The sequence below is a fragment of the Entelurus aequoreus genome, linkage group LG05 (genome assembly GCF_033978785.1).
Source record: "Entelurus aequoreus isolate RoL-2023_Sb linkage group LG05, RoL_Eaeq_v1.1, whole genome shotgun sequence".
In the NCBI taxonomy this organism is placed as follows: Eukaryota; Metazoa; Chordata; class Actinopteri; order Syngnathiformes; family Syngnathidae; genus Entelurus; species Entelurus aequoreus.
Genome location: NC_084735.1, coordinates 82,419,253 through 82,439,379, shown reverse-complemented (window position 1 = coordinate 82,439,379; position 20,127 = coordinate 82,419,253). Strand labels below are relative to the sequence as shown.

Sequence of the window (20,127 nt, the reverse complement as noted above, 5' to 3'; positions counted from 1 at the left end):
CCAAATTGTGCTACAAATTTTGTATTTTTATTCCGATCTATTCTAAAAACCTGTACACAATTAAAAAAGCCACACTTTTTTGTTTGACTTTAATGGTATTTTTGTCTAATTTATGTAAAATAACATTAAACATTTTTTAACGCATTTTTGGGGCCTTTTTGCTCTTGCTTCGTTACGATGTTTTCAAGTTTCAAGCAGACCACAACTGCCGCAAAATAACGGCGTCCAATAAAACGCTTTTGAATTTTGCAATTTTTTTCCAGAATCACAACAAATAAGTACGTTTTTCTTTTTCCAAAAAAAGACAACATTTGGAGAAACATGCTCGTCAGCTACAACAGTCAATGTGAAATTAGAGTCCGGTGCGATTTTTCCGAGTGACAAGATGATCAAGATTTGTTCGGCATGCTACGATAACACATTTGATTTGGTGACATTCGGAAGCTAGTGCCTTCTCGCGTATTAAAGTTCGATTTATGACTTATGACTTTTGGCGATCGTCTGAGCTTCGTAAAAAAAACAAATGGCAAATTTTACTTTTTTCGCAGATTTTGTGTTCTCAGAATTTTCCGTTTTTTTCTCTTATATTCCGAAATATGTAAAACATGTACGTATCTCCAAATTGTGCTACAAATGTTGTCTTTTTTATTCCGATCTATTCTAAAAACCTGTACACAATTAAAAAAGCCACACTTTTTTGTTTGACTTTAATGGTATTTTTGTCTAATTTACGTAAAATAACGTTAAACATTTTTTAACGCATTTTTGGGGCCTTTTTGCTCTTGCTTCGTTACGATGTTTTCAAGTTTCAAGCAGACCACAACTGCCGCAAAATAACGGCGTCCAATAAAACAATTTTGAATTTTGCAAATTTTTTCCAGAATCACAACAAATAAGTACGTTTTTCTTTTTCCAAAAAAAGACAACATTTGGAGAAACATGCTCGTCAGCTACGACAGTCAATGTGAAATTAGAGTCCGGTGCGATTTTTCCGAGTAACAAGATGATCAAGATTTGTTCGGCATGCTACGATAACACATTTGATTTGGTGACATTTGGAAGCTGGTGCCTTCTCGCGTATTAAAGTTCGATTTATGACTTATGACTTTTGGCGATCGTCTGAGCTTCGTAAAAAAAACAAATGGCAAATTTTACTTTTTTCGCAGATTTTGTGTTCTCAGAATTTTCCGTTTTTTTCTCTTATATTCCGAAATATGTAAAACATGTACGTATCTCCAAATTGTGCTACACATTTTGTATTTTTATTCCGATCTATTCCAAAAACCTGTAGACAATTAAAAAAGCCACACTTTTTTGTTTGACTTTAATGGTATTTTTGTCTAATTTACGTAAAATAACGTTAAACATTTTTTAACGCATTTTTGGGGCCTTTTTGCTCTTGCTTCGTTACGATGTTTTCAAGTTTCAAGCAGACCACAACTGCCGCAAAATAACGGTGTCCAATAAAACGCTTTTGAATTTTGCCAATTTTTTCCAGAATCACAAAAATAAGTACGTTTTTCTTTTTCCAAAAAAAGACAACATTTGGAGAAACATGCTCGTCAGCTACGACAGTCAATGTGAAATTAGAGTCCGGTGCGATTTTTCCGAGTAACAAGATGATCAAGATTTGTTCGGCATGCTACGATAACACATTTGATTTGGTGACATTTGGAAGCTAGTGCCTTCTCGCGTATTAAAGTTCGATTTATGACTTATGACTTTTGGCGATCGTCTGAGCTTCGTAAAAAAAACAAATGGCAAATTTTACTTTTTTCGCAGATTTTGTGTTCTCAGAATTTCCGTTTTCTTCTCTTATATTCCGAAATATGTAAAACATGTACGTATCTCCAAATTGTGCTACAAATTTTGTATTTTTATTCCGATCTATTCCAAAAACCTGTAGACAATTAAAAAAGCCACACTTTTTTGTTTGACTTTAATGGTATTTTTGTGTAATTTACGTAAAATAACGTTAAACATTTTTTAACGCATTTTTGGGGCCTTTTTGCTCTTGCTTCGTTACGATGTTTTCAAGTTTCAAGCAGACCACAACTGCCGCAAAATAACGGCGTCCAATAAAACAATTTTGAATTTTGCAAATTTTTTCCAGAATCACAACAAATAAGTACGGTTTTCTTTTTCCAAAAAAAGACAACATTTGGAGAAACATGCTCGTCAGCTACGACAGTCAATGTGAAATTAGAGTCCGGTGCGATTTTTCCGAGTGACAAGATGATCAAGATTTGTTCGGCATGCTACGATAACACATTTGATTTGGTGACATTCGGAAGCTAGTGCCTTCTCGCGTATTAAAGTTCGATTTATGACTTATGACTTTTGGCGATCGTCTGAGCTTCGTAAAAAAAACAAATGGCAAATTTTACTTTTTTCGCAGATTTTGTGCTCTCAGAATTTTCCGTTTTTTTCTCTTATATTCCGAAATATGTAAAACATGTACGTATCTCCAAATTGTGCTACAAATTTTGTATTTTTATTCCGATCTATTCCAAAAACCTGTAGACAATTAAAAAAGCCACACTTTTTTGTTTGACTTTAATGGTATTTTTGTCTAATTTACGGAAAACAACGTTAAACATTTTTTAACGCATTTTTTGGGCCGATGAGCCAGTACTGTATCTGAACAATGGTAAAGAGCCGACCATTGACTGACTGAACTATTCAATGTGATCGACACATTTGATAGACTAACCAAGGACTGCATGCTGACTGCTTGATGGACTTGACATCTAACCGATGTCTGCATAGATAAAGTCGGGTTGACCGAAGCGACCAATGACTGGTGCTTATTTGAATTACGGCCTAGCCAATGACTGCATGAAGACCGACTGACAAAACTCGATGTCTGTTGTCCCAGGTAATGACCGACACTTAAGCAAAACGACCGGGGTCTACAGAACGGACCAAGGTCTGCCAGCAATGACCTGCCATGTCGACTGACCAATGACTGCACGGAGACGGGGCGACTTCAACGACCAACGGTACCTTTGTGCCTTGCAAAGTAGCGTCCCAAGACAATGAGTAGACACAGCATGGCGAAGACCACCACGGCTACGACTCCTCCGATCACTGCGTGGTCCACCGTTCTGGGGGCTCCTTCTCCGGCTCGAGAATCTGGGAGAAAAAAAGAAGAAAAAAAAAACACAATTGAAGGAATTTAGCCGGCAAATAGCGGGTCATCTTTCACGCGGGACGGACAGTTATGAAGATTAGACGCGATGTAAAGCAGATTATATCTGACGTAAAGCAGATTACGTGAGGCATCTGTCATGAACGGATGGTAATAAGGACGACGGCGCACTACATCAAAGACGACATTCTACTCCATCAGCAATGGACTCTGCATTAATTACAATAATAGAGGAACCTCTCGTGTTTCGCTCGCCCTCAATGGCGGCCGTAGAAGCCAATAGTCGGGGCCTGAGAGGAACATTCTCTCTGGATGGTTGTTAATCACTGCGGGCAGTAGCTTTTCTGGAGAATCAAATCTGTTGATCTGATAGTTACTTCCAACGTAATCCACATCCAACGCCATCTGATCATCCATCGTCGCCGTAGCATAACGAGCTAGCACTTTGGGCACACCGCCCTGCCGTGGAGATTACGCGATGTTGTCATAGCATCAGTTTTATCAGAAGGATGTTCTAATCAGTGGTTAAATACTCAGGTTATGTTCACACTGCAGCTCAATTCCGATTTGTTTCCCCCATATCTGACTTCTTTGTATGTCAATGTGATTGGTACGATTCCGACTTTTTGAAATCCGACCACGGCCTCTTGTGTACAGTATAGGCCAAAGGTTTGGCCGCACCTTCTCATTCAATGCGTGTTCTTTATTTTCATGACTATTTATACTTTATATGTATACTTTATATGTATATACACTACCGTTCAAAAGTTTGGGGTCACATTGAAATGTCCTTATTTTTGAAGGAAAAGCACTGTACTTTTCAATGAAGATAACTTTAAACTAGTCTTAACTTTAAACAAATACACTCTATACATTGCTAATGTGGTAAATGACTATTCTAGCTGCAAATGTCTGGTTTTTGGTGCAATATCTACATAATTGTATAGAGGCCCATTTCCAGCAACTATCACTCCAGTGTTCTAATGGTACAATGTGTTTGCTCATTGGCTCAGAAGGCTAATTGATGATTAGAAAACCCTTGTGCAGTCATGTTCACACATCTGAAAACAGTTTAGCTCGTTACAGAAGCTACAAAACTGACCTTCCTTTGAGCAGATTGAGTTTCTGGAGCGTCACATTTGTGGGGTCAATTAAACGCTCAAAATGGCCAGAAAAAGAGAACTTTCATCTGAAACTCGACAATCTATTCTTGTTCTTAGAAATGAAGGCTATTCCACAAAATTGTTTGGGTGACCCCAAACTTTTGAACGGTAGTATATATATATATATATATATATATATATATATATATATATATATATATATATTAGGGCTGTGAATCTTTGGGTGTCCCACGATTCGATTCAATATCGATTCTTGGGGTCACGATTTGATTCAAAATCGATTTTTTTCGATTCAATGCGATTCTCGATTCAAAAACGATATTTTCCTGATTCAAAACGATTCTGTATTCATTCAATACATAGGATTTCAGCAGGATCTACCCCAGTCTGCTGACATGCAAGCAGAGTAGTAGATTTTTGTAAAAAGCTTTTATAATTGTAAAGGACAATGTTTTATCAACTGATTGCAATAATGTACATTTGTTTTAACTATTAAATGAACCAAAAATATGACTTATTTTATCTTTGTGAAAATATTGGACACAGTGTGTTGTCAAGCTTATGAGATGCGATGCAAGTGTAAGCCACTGTGACACTAATGTTCATTTATTTGTATTTTTATAAATGTCTAATGATAATGTCATTGAGGGATTTTTAATCACCGCTATGTTGAAATTGTAACTAATATTGATACCGTTGTTGATGATATTCATTTTTCTTTCACTACTTTTGGTTTGTTCTGTGTCGTGTTTGTGTCTCCTCTCAATTGCTCTGTTTATTGCAGTTCTGAGTGTTGCTGGGTCGGGTTTGGTTTTGGAATTGGATTGCATTGTTATGGTATTGCTGTGTATTGTTTTGTTGGATTGATGAATAAAAAAACAAAAACAAACAAAAAAAAAAGAACAAAAACATTTTAGGTTTTTTAAAAATGAGAATCGATTCTGAATCGCACAACGTGAGAATCGCGATTTGAATTCGAATCGATTTTTTCCCACACCCCTAATATATATATATATATATATATACACACACACGTATGTATATATATAGATGCAAAAATATATGTATGTATGTATGGCATCTATTCTGTTGGAGTGGATAAAGTACACAATAGCTTTTTTGAGAAAGACAGTTCATTAGCATTAAAGCTTCAGACGACAAAACTGCTCGTTCCCAGTAGGGCTTACTAAAAGAACTTTTAAACCGTCTAAATTTCAGCATCAAGGCGAGCCCACTTCCAATACAAAACCGTGGCACCTCTGAGACATATTTTAAATTGCGCAAAAAACAGTATAATGTGACACTTTAGAGTAAAAAGGAAGCAACACTGCACAATGTCACTTTGTTGGAAATACAGTCGTTCCTGGTTCATGGCGGATAGTTGGTTACAGGCCTGACTGTTGTAAACACATTTCCACAAAGTAGGATTATTATTAACAAATCATTCATAGTTAAAGCATAACAAAAAACGTTTACAACCTTTTAAATATGTTTTTAGTAAACATAATTAGAGCACTCTATACAATAACACCTTTACCCTCGTTTCACCCAATATAGTAGCGTGTGTTTTTCTGTAAATGACAGTACTCATCGGCAGCCGCGAGGATCCTCCAAGCAGTCACCCGGCCACTGCAACATGGCCACGACATGAAAATACTTCATCCCATTTTGAGTAATTCCTCCAAGTTAGACCTGAGCTTTGACGCCCTGCTGCTGCTGCTGCTGCTGTTGTTGTTGTTGTGCCAGTTGTTGTGCCAGCTATTAGCCGTGTTGTTAGCATTGCTTGTGCCGCATCGTCGTTGCATATCACTCGCGCCAAAGGCTGACCGATGTCAGGCGGAGCTGACTCTGTTGAAGATTAGATGCATAAACAGAGCTCATCTCCACTTAGCCGCTGATAGCGGCCTTGTTAGCGTTAAGTGGCGCGTCTGGTCTTTGGACATTGCTCACGTCCAGGACTCGCCAACGTGGAAATGTGTTAGCCATTCTTTCACGTAGCTCAGTGCTTAACGTCTCATTTTGTTCACACACTTGTCTACTTTAACCCTGGCTAAAAAAAATTGATGTCCAATGTTTGGTTTTGGCTGGATGGTCGTCGGAAGGAGGCGAGCGCCATTGGCCTTCCACCATTAAAGTGGATGGCTCTCACTCTAATTTACTAGAGTGTGAAAGCCCTGAAAATGTGCTTTTCTTTTGGTGAACAACCCGTCCTCACGACCACATCTTTTATGCCGCTGTCTTGTGTTTCGGTGAAAACGTTGACACACGTGTCCTCTCTCAGAAATGGTCACTTTTATGGAGCTCATGTGTCCCATTTGGCTTCTGGTGGCCCTCAAAGCCAAGAAAGTCAGCTAAATCTCTCATTGACTCCAATGTTAGACGTCGGCGCGAAAAAACACAAAAACACAACAATTCTTATTTTCCTACTCGCTCTAACTCGGCCATTTCTCCACTTATTGGAAACCCGAAAACACTGGAACAGTGGTTTTTAACTTGGGTTCAATCGAACCCTAGGGGTTCGGTGAGTCGGCCTCAGGGGTTCGGCGGAGGTCAAAACACACCCGACTCATCGTGTAAATACAAACTACTCCCTATCGGCGTATTACGGATACGGCAACAGCTGACTGGTTTGCAGGTGTGTCATTTGTTGTGAGTTTATGCACTGTGTTGGTTTTGTTGTTTGAACAAGGTGATGTTCATGCACGGTTCATTTTGTGCACCAGTAAAAAAACATGGTAACACTTTAGTATGGGGAACATATTCACCATTAATTAGTTGCTTTTTAACATGCAAATTAGTAACATATTGGCTCTTAACTAGTCATTAAGTACTTATTAATGCCTTATTCGGCATGACCTTATTATAACCCTAACCCTCTAACCCTGACTCTAACCCTAACCCAGGGGTGTCCAAACTTTTTCCACTGAGGGCCGCACACTTAAAAATAAAAGCAAGCGGGGGCCATTTTGATATTTTTTTTATTTTAAAAACCAATACAATATATGTATAAAAAACATACATTTAGGCCTCCACTCAGGCTTGATCCCAGGGACCCCAAAGGGTTTTGGTAAAAAAAATATTAAAAAATGTGTCATTATTCAATATTATTATTTTTATTATTATTCAAGTTTTAAATCCCTAGATCAACATTGGGTCTATCTGTCAATATAACGTTTTTAAAGATTTAAGTCGTATGCTCTTTTTGTCAAAGAAAACCAGCTGTTTTTTTATGGAAAAAACACAAAATGTGCATTATTTTCACCCAATAAATTTTTTAAGTGGAATCTTTCAGATTATATAATAATTGGTGCCTTAAAAAGGTCAATAACTCCTAACACCATTGATTCATTCATTATTATTTTTTGAGCGATGACACTTATTATTGGGGAACCAAAAGGGTCCTACTCATTAAAGTGTTAAAAAATAAATTATATATTTTTTTTACTATTTACTTTTAACACAATAATCTCGAGATCAACTTCAGATCTATCCGTCAATTATACGTTGAATTGTTGTTTATGTTTTTTGTTTGTTCGTTTTAGGTCCTTCTTTAAAAAAAAAAAAAACAGCTCAATTTTTTATATGGTGAACACAAAATATGCAACATTTTCCCCAAAACACATCTCAAAGTGCAATATTTAATGTGACGTAATTGGAGCCTTGAATAGGTCAATAATTCATAATAACATTGATTTTGATTCATTATTATTTTTTAAAGAAAGAAACAGCCTGCATGGCAGCTTTGTGTTATTAGAGTGAACATTGCAACGTTTTCTTGTTACATTTCACCTGTTTATACCACTTTTTATGTTTTTAATTTTTTTAATCGTATTTTAAAACGGGCCGTGGGGCCGTTAAAAAATGACCTGGGGGCCGCACCTTGGACATCACTGCCCTAACCAAATACCTCTAAATTAAGTCTTTATTACTTAAAATATGTTCCCCTAGTGTCCAAATAACTCAAAATTAAGTCTTTGTTACTTAGAATATGTTCCCCATACTAAAGTGTTACCAAAAACATAACATTGTCTTGAATTTGAAACATTTTTTTAAATTTATTTTTCACTAAAGAAAGGTTCGGTGAAAGCGCATATGAAACTGGTGGGGATCGGTACCTTCAATAAGGTTAAGAACCACTGCACTGGAACATCCCTCAAAGCCTTGAGGCGCTCACAGTTCTTACCAAAAGTCCATATCTCAAAACGTTTGCCCACAATCAGACGTTGTTCGGCATGAAGTTTTTCAAGAAATCCTACATTTGCTGTCATTGTGTTATGGTGGCAGGTTCATCTAATCACATGAAGTCACGTGACAGCCCCTCCCCTCAGGTATCTGAGTCTGGTGTTTGTACAGGGCTGTAACTAACACTTCAATGGGCACACAATATAGACAGCCAACAGGGTCCCCCCCAGTACAAAAATCATGTTTTTTTCTATCTGCGTTGGTGTCGAGCAAGTTTGCTAGCAGTTAATTGATTACTGTCCTTACTAGAGATGTCCGATAATATGTCGGCATTTATCGGCCGATAAATGCTTTAAAATGTAATATCGGAAATTATCGGTATCGTTTTTTTGTTATCGGTATCGTTTTTTTTATTTTTTTATTTTTATTTTTTATTAAATCAACATAAAAAACACAAGATATACTTACAATTAGTGCACCAACCCAAAAAAAACCTCTCTCCCCCATTTACACTCATTCACCCAAAAGGGTTGTTTCTTTCTGTTATTAATATTCTGGTTCCTACATTATATATCAATATATATCAATACAGTCTGCAAGGGATACAGTCCGTAAGCACACATGATTGTGCGTGCTGCTGGTCCACTAATAGTACTAACCTTTAACAGTTCATTTTACTCATTTTCATTCATTACTAGTTTCTATGTAACTGTTTTTATATTGTTTTACTTTCTTTTTTATTCAAGAAAATGTTTTTAATTTATCTTATTTTTTTTTATTTAAAAAAGGACCTTATCTTCATCATACCAGGGGCCGTACTTATCAAGCTTCTTAGAGTGCCATTTTACACTTAAGTCCTGAGAATTTGCGAAATTTAGTCCTACTCTCAAACTTAAGAATAAAAGCTTTTTATCAACGTTCTTAAGTCTAAGAATCACTCCTACTCTCCACGATATTTAAGACACCTTCAGAGGTGTCTTAAGTGGTTAGGAGTTGCCAGCGGGGGATGGCACTGAGGCGAGAGAGACGTGCGCGAACGTTCAGGGAACGGAACAATGTTTTTTTTTTTTGATGACGAGCAGCTGATCAAACGGTATCGTTTAGACAGAGCGGATATTATTTTTGTCACAGATTTAATACTTTTCGGTTCCTTGTTGATTTCTGCATGTGTCTGCAGTGGGCTAGTATATATAGAGCCACCCACACCAGTTTCAAATTAGTTGCCTAATTAATGAATTGGAAAGAAAATGTTATGACAGTAGCGTATGTGTGTGGCCGTGAGGTGAGTGACGTCAGTGAGTGTGTGGGCGAGAGAAGAGAGGGAGCGGTAGCGTGAGTGCCGGCGGGGACTAGTTTGTTTTGTATTATTTTGTAGTTTATTGTCAAAATATACACTCCCATTGTCCACTTAAATATTTCCAAGATATTTCTTTATTATTAGACAACGGATTCCCTTCCGTGATTGGTCATTTCTACAGACACAGAAATGACGTCACCTAAAATTCCATTTACGGCACATAGTAATGTCGTAATTCAGCTCTGAGTGTGACACTTAAGATTCAGTCCTACACTTCGCTGAAAGTGTGAGTAAGACGCTTGATAACTAACTTTTAAGTGCAGCTTTCAGCGAAGAATTTATTTACTCTTAAGTCAACTCTTAGCAGACTTCTTAGGAATAATTCTAAGAAGCTTGATAAGTACGGCCCCTGGTTGTCCAAATTAGGCATAATAATGTGTTAATTCCACGACTGTATATATCGTATCGGTTGATATCGGTATTGGTTGATATCGGTATAGGTAATTAAAGAGTTGGACAATATAAGTGGATGGCTCTCACTCTAATTTACTAGAGTGTGAAAGCCCTGAAAATGTGCTTTTCTTTTGGTGAACAACCAGTCCTCACGACCACATATTTTATGCAACTGTCTTGTGTTTCGGTGAAAACGTTGACACACGTGTCCTCTCTCAGAAATGGTCACTTTTATGGAGCTCATGTGTTCCCATTTGGCTTCTGGTGGCCCTCAAAGCCAAGAAAGTCAGCTAAATCTCTCATTGACTCCAATGTTAGACGTCGGCGCAAAAAAATACAAAAACACAAACATTTGTATTTTTCTACTCGCTCTAACTCGGCCATTTCTCCACTTATTGGAAATACGAAAACACTGGAACGTTCCTCAAAGCCTTGAGGCGCTCGCAGTTTTTACGAAAAGTCGATATCTCAAAACGCTTGCCCACAATCAGACATTGTTCGGCATGAAGTTTTTCAACAAATCCTACAAACCCCGTTTCCGTATGAGTTGGGAAATTGTGTTAGATGTAAATATAAACGGAATACAATTAATTGCAAATCCTTTTCAACCCATATTCAATTGAATGCACTACAAAGACAAGATATTTGATGTTCAAACTCATAAACTTTATTTATTTTTTGCAAATAATAATTAACTTAGAATTTCATGGCTGCAACACGTGCCAAAGTAGTTGGGAAAGGGCATGTTCACCACTGTGTTGCATGGCCTTTCCTTTTAACAACACTCAGTAAACATTTGGGAACTGAGGAGACACATTTTTGAAGCTTCTCAGGTGGAATTCTTTCCCCTGCGCACGGCAAGTCTATGCTACGCACAAAATCAAATACAAAAAATAAGCGCATAACAATTTTCGACACACGGACACGACAGAGAAAACGGTTTTCGTCATCGTTGTTCAAATATTGTAACGTCTGTCGAGACGCTTTGAGGACATGAATTCCATCCATCACTTTACTGAGCAAAACTCTTTATTGTCGGCCATAAACACATCACCAAAACATTAGTAAAAAAAAATGATATCTAGCAAAAGTGGTCATTTTCTGCAGTACAAACCAGACCAAAAGCAACTTTGTTATATCAACAGCAGCCGCTCGCTCTTTCTCACTTGCGCCAACACATGCAAGTGCATGTTAAGCCAGTGATGCGTTTACAGCCACACAAAAAGTCGGACAACTCCAACACCACTAGGGATGATACTCGAAACCGGTTTTCCCGGTTGTTCGATAAGAAAAGAACCGAGTCCTCGGACTCGAATCCCTTTTTGAGAACCGGTACCCGTTATCGAGACCACTATAGTAAAGAAAAAGAGTTGGTTCTTTATTCGAATCCCTCGGAACGAATCCCGACCAGAAATGCTCCATGTGACATCGCAAGAAATGGCGTCACGTAGCTCAGTCATTAGGCGCAGATAACGAAAGCAGGAAAAAAATGGACGGGAAAAAGCGCTCCAATGTGTAATAAAGTTCAAAACAAAAGGTATAATCCAATGAATAACTTTACTGAGAGATTTGAGCAGGGTACAAACACATTTACGACCAACCGGGAACATAGCAACCAGGCTAGCAACGCACCTCCTTTACGGCAGCTGGCGCAACGTTCTTATAGCAACCGCAGCACATACATATATGACATCTCCCTTTTTTAACTTTTGTTTTTCTTTCCTTGTAAACAAAACAAAATCACACTGTAGATGTGTTGTCTGTCTAATTATAAATAATGCAGACGAGGCGTGTTGGCTGAGTTCTTGACGTTTACTTTCACAGCGTGCTCATTCTTAGCTGCCGGGTGACGACATGCAACACTTTTCGGGGCTACCGCGCATGCTCGTCACTCCCGTTGCATGCTGGGTAGTGTAGTTGTTGTATTCCCTAGCTCAGGGGTCGGCAACCCGCGGCTCCGGAGCCGCATGCGGCTCCTTGACCACTCTGATGCGGCTCAGCTACATACATGCCGACCCCCCCCGATTTTCCCAGGAGATTTATGGATCTCCGTGTCTCTCATAGATTACTCCCAGGGAAAAAATAATCCTATCTACACTCTAATTACTAAATAAAGGGCTTGCCCTAATTGCACTGCAGTAATTGTCCTCTATAGCATTTACATACAGCGTGCCAGTCCAGCCACATGTTGCATGTTGTTATTACTTGCACACATAGGAGACAGCAAAGCATACTTACTCATCAGCCACACAGCTTACACTGACGGTAGCCGTATCAAACAACTTTAACATTGTTACGTTACAAATATGCGCCACACTGTGAACCTACACCAAAAAAGAATGAAAAACAAATTTCTGGAGAACATCCCACCGTAACACAACATAAACACAACACAACCATTACCCAGAATCCCATGCAGCCCTAACTCTTCCGGTCTACATTATACACCCCCGCTACCACCAAATCCCCCCCACACATCAACCCCCCCCCCCCCTCTCCGTGCGTTGGTTGAGCGGAAGAGTTAGGGCTGCATGGGATTCTGGGTATTGGTACCGTCAGTGTAAGATGTGTGGCTGCTGAGTTAGTACGCCTTGCTGTCACTTACGTGAGCAAGCTGAAATTGCATTCTACGTGTGGTCGAGCAGGTACACTGTTAGGGCAGACTGTAGAGGGCGCCAAATGCAGTGTCATCACGCTCTGATATTCGGGAGTCTCCCGGGAAAAATGAGAGGGTTGAGAGGGTTGGTAAGTATGACGCTATCAAGCGCCATTCATTCAAAACTCGCGGGCTGCACTAACATCAAATTTCCACATTAAAGTGCGTGCCGGTGCGTGTGTCGGAGACCCCAGGTTAACATAGCACAAAGCGTTTAAGCTTTGTATGCGGTGTTTTTCATTTTAAATTTAAAATTTTTTTTTGTGGCTCCCATTACTTTCTTTAATTTGTGAAACTTGCCAAAATGGCTCTTTGAGTGGTAAAGGTTGCCGACCCCTGCCCTAGCTCATAACATCTTTCCCCCTATAAAGAAATAATGTTAACTCAATAAAGTGTATTTCTTTTTTTAGCTTGAACTTTTCATTTTTTAGCATTGTAACCACATTTGCAAAGAACTTTTCTCTTCATAGAATTTTCTTTCAATAAAGAAATAAAGTGCAAAAATGTCAAAGCATCATAACAAACAGTTATGTCAAATAGCAGCAGAAGTGCACTTTTTGGAGAGCTGTATTATTTTCAGTTTTGTGCCCAAGGGACTGATTTTATTTAACACTATATTATTATTTATACACCTATAGTGATCACAGAGACAGCTTGTTTTTGTGTTACTGTATATATTTGTTTTTCTGAAAAATCCCACTTAACATACTTTGGGTAACAACAGTCAATATTTATTTATTTTATCTTATTTTTTGGGGGGGGAGTAACAGTCAATATTTATTTATTTATTAGATTAAATTGTTTTCTTATATAATAAAAGTGAGCTATTGTTCAACCAAATATTGTGTGTTTTTTTTTCCATATACAACAACCTATCTGGACTCGATAAGGGAATCGATAAGGAATCGGTTCGATAAGACGATTCGATAATAGGCTCAAACTCGATAATTTCTTATCAAACATCATCCCTAAACACCACACATAAAGTGTCATTCCAGGTCGTTACACTATGATTTACCAATCAAATGTGTGCTTATTCTAGTGTCATTCATTAGGAATCTTAATGTATAAATATTAATCATGAAATGCTGTTTTAGTATATTAAATAAATACTAATACAAATATATTCAGCCCCTCCCCTCAGGTATCTGAGTCTGGTGTTTGTACAGGGCTGTAACTAACACTTCAATGGGCACACAACATAGACAGACAACAGGGTCCCCCCGGAACCCCCCAGTACAAAAATCATGTTTTTTTTCTATCTGCGTTGGTGTCGAGCAAGTTTGCTAATTAAATTATTTTTGGGGGAGAGTAACTAGTAACCATAATTGATGACTTTTTACGAATAATTTGCTGAACACTGTTGGTAGTTGCTGAAATCTTCCCACCCAATTGTATGAGGATAGACTTACAGTACAGTAGCTCAACCAGTGTGCTTCTCTTATACATTACGCTGAAAAAAAACAACCTTTGCCTAGAAGACCTTGGTCTTAATGCTATAATGTGAAAGGATGTAGGGATCCATTTAAGGGGCTTCAAAGGAAATGCAGGCGTTTTTTTGATTATTTGAAGATTGTGAAAGTGCCCCGGTAACATGTTGCTTTCCCGTTGTGCATTTATCTCATTACGACGTTGTTACACTTAGCCGCCACCTCCGAGCTGATGCCTTTTCTAAAGACTTAGGTAGAAATGGCCAGAAAGTGCATGGGCGGGGTGTGCTCGACAACTTGGCAATCCGTCCACGTATTGGAGTGGCCCATCATCCATTAGCTGGAGTCGCTCGCTAAAAACTCCTTCACTCTCCAGCCAGCAGAGAGAAGGCGGTGTGTGTGTGTGTGTGTGTGTGTGTGTGTGTGTGTGTGTCCAGGATACATTTTACTAATGAATCCCACCAAAAAGAGGGAGGTGAGGGGGGGGAAGAGATAACATTAGCCTGCCTGTCAGAGACGACAAAACGTTTCCGGCGTTTAATCCAAAAGCGTTATTTTGAGTTTAGATTTCTGCCGCACGGCAAGGCGGCTTCAATTAAAGCGAGCAGGCGTCCGATTGCTTTCAGGCAGATTCACTTTAACATTGCTTGTTGCCGCCGTTCGGCCCGCAGGGACGGCAGAAAGTAGGAAAGGTCAGTTTACGTTCCAGAGCCTGGCCGCGGCCATGACGTTTCTAAAAATGTAAAAAGGACGAATTTAACCATCTTTTAAACGAGCGTCATGCTTATTGCATGACATCATCTGGGTCATGTAAGGCATGAGCGTGTAAAGCAGTGGTCTCCAACCACCGGTCCGTGGCCCGGTACCGGTCCGTGGATCAATTGGTACCAGGCCGCACAAGAAATGTAAAAAAAAAAAAAAAAAAAAAAAAAAAAAAAAAGTTTTTATTTTTTTTATTAAATCAACATAAACACAAGATACACTTACAATTAGTGCACCAACCCAAAAAACCTCCCTCCCCCATTCACACTCATTCGCACAAAAGGGTTGTTTCTTTCTGTTATTAATATTTCTGGTTCCTACATTATATATCAATATAGTCTGCAGGGATACAGTCCGTAAGCACACATGATTGTATTTTTTAATGACAAAAAATAAATAAAATAAAATAGAATAAAAAAAAAAAATATATATGTATATTTTTTTAATTCATGTTAAATCCCAACAATTTGCAGGTTGCACCAATATTACGCAGTTTTTTTTAACATGAAGTATGCTAAAGTTCATCAATCTATCAATCAATGTTTACTTATATAGCCCTAAATAACGAGTGTCTCAAAGGGCTGCACAAGCCACAACGACATCCTCGGCTCAGATCCCACATCAGGGCAAGAAAAAACTCAACCCAATGGGATGACAAAGTTGAGTTTTTTTGAAAGAGTTTTGTCACCAAGGAATGAAACCCTATCTCAAATAAGGGTGATATTTGCTTATTTTCTGTCTGAGAAGATAATTCTTCTCACTTATGCCTGGTTCACACCAACGGCGCCATCATTTTTGTCAATTTTTCCACGAATATCCCGATCTCCGAAGTAATGTTATGCTTTGATACGCTCTGATACGAATTAGTTGCCGCTTTGGGGGGACGAATTACCGTTCCTCACGATTTGATCCCGCTTTGATACGCTTTAAATCACGCTTTGATACGTTTTATTAGGCTTTATTGAACTTTATTACGCTTTGATGCGATCCTGGCGCTTTAAATCAGGCTCTGACATGATTATCAAGCTCTGTTGTGCATTGGAATTAATGTGTCGTGAACATTATGAACATTAATTTGTAATAATGACTTTGAAATGTGATATTGTTATGTAATTATGTGCAATTTGGAAGATGCTGTGATTATTATTTTGTGAATTTGATGAATAAATTGCGTGCGCACACATAATATAATAAAAAAGAGAAATATGATAAACAAATAAGTCAAAAAAAATGTGAAAAACTCAGTATACTAAGTTTTCCCCACATTTTTTTAGATGTATCTTTTTATTTGATTTCTCTTTTTGTTTTATTATATACAGGATAAAACACATAATGTAATAAAAAAGAGAAATATGATAAACAAATAAGTAAAAAAAATGTGAAAAACTCAGTATACTGTTTTCCACACATTTTTTATATCATTTATTTTTTCAATTTCTGTTTTTTTCCCGTTATATTATGTTTATTATTTATTATGTTTTATATCTTCATTTCTTTTATTTCTTTGTCATCTTAATAAATATCTATCTTTCATTTCTTATGCTAGTTGACAATAATAAAAGGCATTTCTTTTATTTTTTATATTCATTTATTTTTTAAATTTCTCTTTTTTTCCCGTTATATTATGTTTATTATTTATTTTTTATTATGTTTTATATTCATTTATTTTTTCAATGTCTCTTATTTTTTCGTTATATTATGTTTATTATTTATTATGTTTTATATTCATTTATTTTTTCAATTTCTCTCTTTTTCTGTTATATTATGTTTATTATTTATTATGTTTTATATTCATTTATTTTTTCAATTTCTCTTTTTTTTCCGTTATATTATGTTTTTTATTTATTATATTTTATATTCATTTATTTTTTCAATTCCTCTCTTTTTTTCGTTATATTATGTTTATTATTTATTATGTTTTATATTCATTTATTTTTTCGATTTCTCTTCTTTTTTCGTTATATTATGTTTATTATTTATTATGTTTTATATTCATTTATTTTTTAAATTTCTCTTTTTTCCCCGTTATATTATGTTTATTATTTATTATTTATTATGTTTTATATTAATTTATTTTTTCAATTTCTCTTCTTTTTTCGTTATATTCAATGTCACTAGTCAATATCACAGTCACTTCCTATTTGTAGTTGTAGACGGGGGTCCGCGCTTTGAACCAAGATCTGTTACGCTTTGAGTCAAATTTTTTTAAACCGTTTAAAAATTTTTGGCGTACTTGCCGCATGTCCCGCTTCACTACAAGCTTTCCCACGATCCATTACGACCCTCACGCTTTAATCAGGCTTTGTTACGCTTTAACGCCGCTTTGCATGCCGCTTTAAAGCGCCGTTGGTGTGAACCTAGCATAAGCAGATTTTATGTTAGAGTGTTTTACTTGTTTTAAGGGTTTTGGTCCTAAATGATCTCAGTAAGATATTACAGCTTGTTGCTGAGATTTGATGACCTATATTGAGTAAAACATGCTTGAAACTAGAATATCAACTGTTGCAAAGCTGTGTCATCAACACTCACAAGTATAAAACTACTTTTTTAAAGTAATAATTTCTTACTTCAAGCATGAAAAAAAAAATCCTGATGCCGAGCGCATATCATTATGTCAAGATAATGGCACTAGCATTTACTTAATTTAAGAATATTTTTCAAAATATTGAGCAAAAAGGTCTAATTTTTTTTCTACCAAGAAAAGTGCACTTATTATTAGTGAGAATATACTTATTTTAAGGTATTTCTGGGTTCATTGAGGTTAGCTAATTTTACTTGTTTTGGAAAGTCTTGACAAGCCGAATTTTCTTGTTCTATTGGCAGATAATTTTTCTTAGTTCAAACAAAATCCCCCTAATTTTTGTATTTTTTTTCATTGTTTTTGAACACTGACTTTTTGCAGTGTAAAAAGTGCTGGTGGATAAGTACCCAGCTGCCGTCGTTTGGCGGAAGCACTCGGCCTTCTTTTCCGCTCACGCCGTAGAAACTGTTCCGTGTCGTATTAGCCGACATCACTCGCCGCGCAATTACCGTCGGCCGGTGAAATACCGTACATTTGTCTTATTATCTCACACACGGGAGTCAAACTTGAAATTACATGGGTCATTGACCCACCCTGGACGGCAAACGTTAAAAGAGGCAGTTTAGCCATTATTGCTCCTTAAAAGTCGTTTTTAGAGCAGAATAAAAAAAAGAAAAAAAAAAGACTAACTACAGTTCCAGGTCCTAAGAAATATTCCCACATAGCGTGTTTATTGATTTTGGCCTGAAGTCAGCTGTACTTTCTGCCTTCTTGTGTAAAAGATCCATGCAATATGATCACAGCATGGCCTGGACCGACAAACGTGCCTGCATGGTATGGACTTGGCTTGGTACGACACCAGCACGTAGTACCTGGTACTGATTTTTTTTTTTTTTCTTTTCATAAAGAAATACAATCATGTGTGCTTACGGACTGTATCCCTGCAGACTGTATTGATCTATATTGATATATAATGTATATATTGTGTTTTTTATGTTGATTTAATAAAAAAAAAAAAAAAAAAAAAAAAATTTTTAAATTTCTTGCGCGGCCCGGTACCAATCGGTCCGCGGACCGGCCCGGTACCAATCGGTCCGCGGACCGGCCCGGTACCAATCGGTCCGCGGACCGGCCCGGTACCAATCGGTCCGCGGACCGGTACCGGGCCGCGCAAGAAATAAAAATAAAAAAATTTTAAAAAAAATTATTTTTTATTAAATCAACATAAAAAACACAATATATACATTATATATCAATATAATTGGTACCGGGCCACGGCCCGGGGGTTGGGGACCACTGATATACTGTATATACCGTATTTTTCGGAGTATAAGTCGCTCCGGAGTATAAGCCGCACCGGCCGAAAATGCATAATAAAGAAGGAAAAAAACATATATAAGTCGCACTGGAGTATAAGTAGCATTTTTGGGGGGAAATTTATTTGATAAAACCCAACACCAAGAATAGACATTTGAAAGGCAATTTCAAATAAATAAAGAATAGTGAACAACAGGCTGAATAAGTGTACGTTATATGAGGCATAAATAACCAACGGAGAACGTGCCTGGTATGTTAACGTAACATATTATGGTAAGAGTCATTCAAATAACTATAACATATAGAACATGCTATACGTTTACCAAACAATCTGTCACTCCTAATCGCTAAATCCCATGAAATCTTATACGTCTAGTCCAGGGGTCGGCAACCCAAAATGTTGAAAGAGCCATATTGGACCAAAAATACAAAAACAAATCTGTCTGGACCCGCAAAAAATTAAAAGCCATATTACATACAGATAGTGTGTCATGAGATATAAATTGAATTAAGATGACTTAAAGGAAACTAAATGAGCTCAAATATACCTACAAATGAGGCATAATGATGCAATATGTACATATAGCTAGCCTAAATAGCATGTTAGCATCGATTAGCTTGCAGTCATGCTGTGACCAAATATGTCTGATTAGCACTCCACACAAGTCAATAACATCAACAAAACTCACCTTTCATGCACAACCTTAAAAGTTTGGTGGACAAAGTGAGACAGAAAAAGAAGTGGCATAAAACACGTCCGAGAAAGTCGGAGAAAGTTATACATGTAAACAAACTACGGTGAGTTCAAGGACCGCCAAAATTAATAGGACAAAACCCCGCTCGCCAAATACTCTCATCAGTGAAGCATGTTTAATATAATCAGTGTGCTTTATAACAATTAGGGAGGTTTGTGTCATGTTTGTCCTCCTACAGAAACCATATTAAAACAACAAATATATTTTTTACCCCTCATTTAATTCCATTTTTCATACATTATTGAAAAAGCTCCAGAGAGCCACTAGGGCGGCGCTAAAGAGTCGCGGGTTGCCGACCCCTGGTCTAGTCTCTTACGTGAATGAGCTAAATAATATTATTTGATATTTTACGGTAATGTGTTAATAATTTTACACATAATTCGCCCCTGAGTATAAGTCGCACCCCCGGCCAAACTGTGAAAAAAAACTGCGACTTATAGTCCGAAAAATACGGTATTGTATATACTGTTATACTATTT

At 37.3% G+C, this 20,127-nt stretch overlaps 1 protein-coding gene across 2 annotated transcripts in view; it reads right to left on the bottom strand.

Moving 5' to 3' along the window:
- The window catches only part of LOC133651096 (cell adhesion molecule 1-like), a 1,249,207-nt gene that overhangs the window by 13,310 nt on the left and 1,215,770 nt on the right, over positions 1-20,127 (bottom strand). For both annotated transcript variants that reach the window (XM_062049037.1, XM_062049038.1), the window contains one exon: positions 3,007-3,135. In XM_062049037.1, coding sequence (XP_061905021.1) covers positions 3,007-3,135 — 129 coding nt within the window. The remainder of the gene's footprint in view (positions 1-3,006; positions 3,136-20,127) is intronic.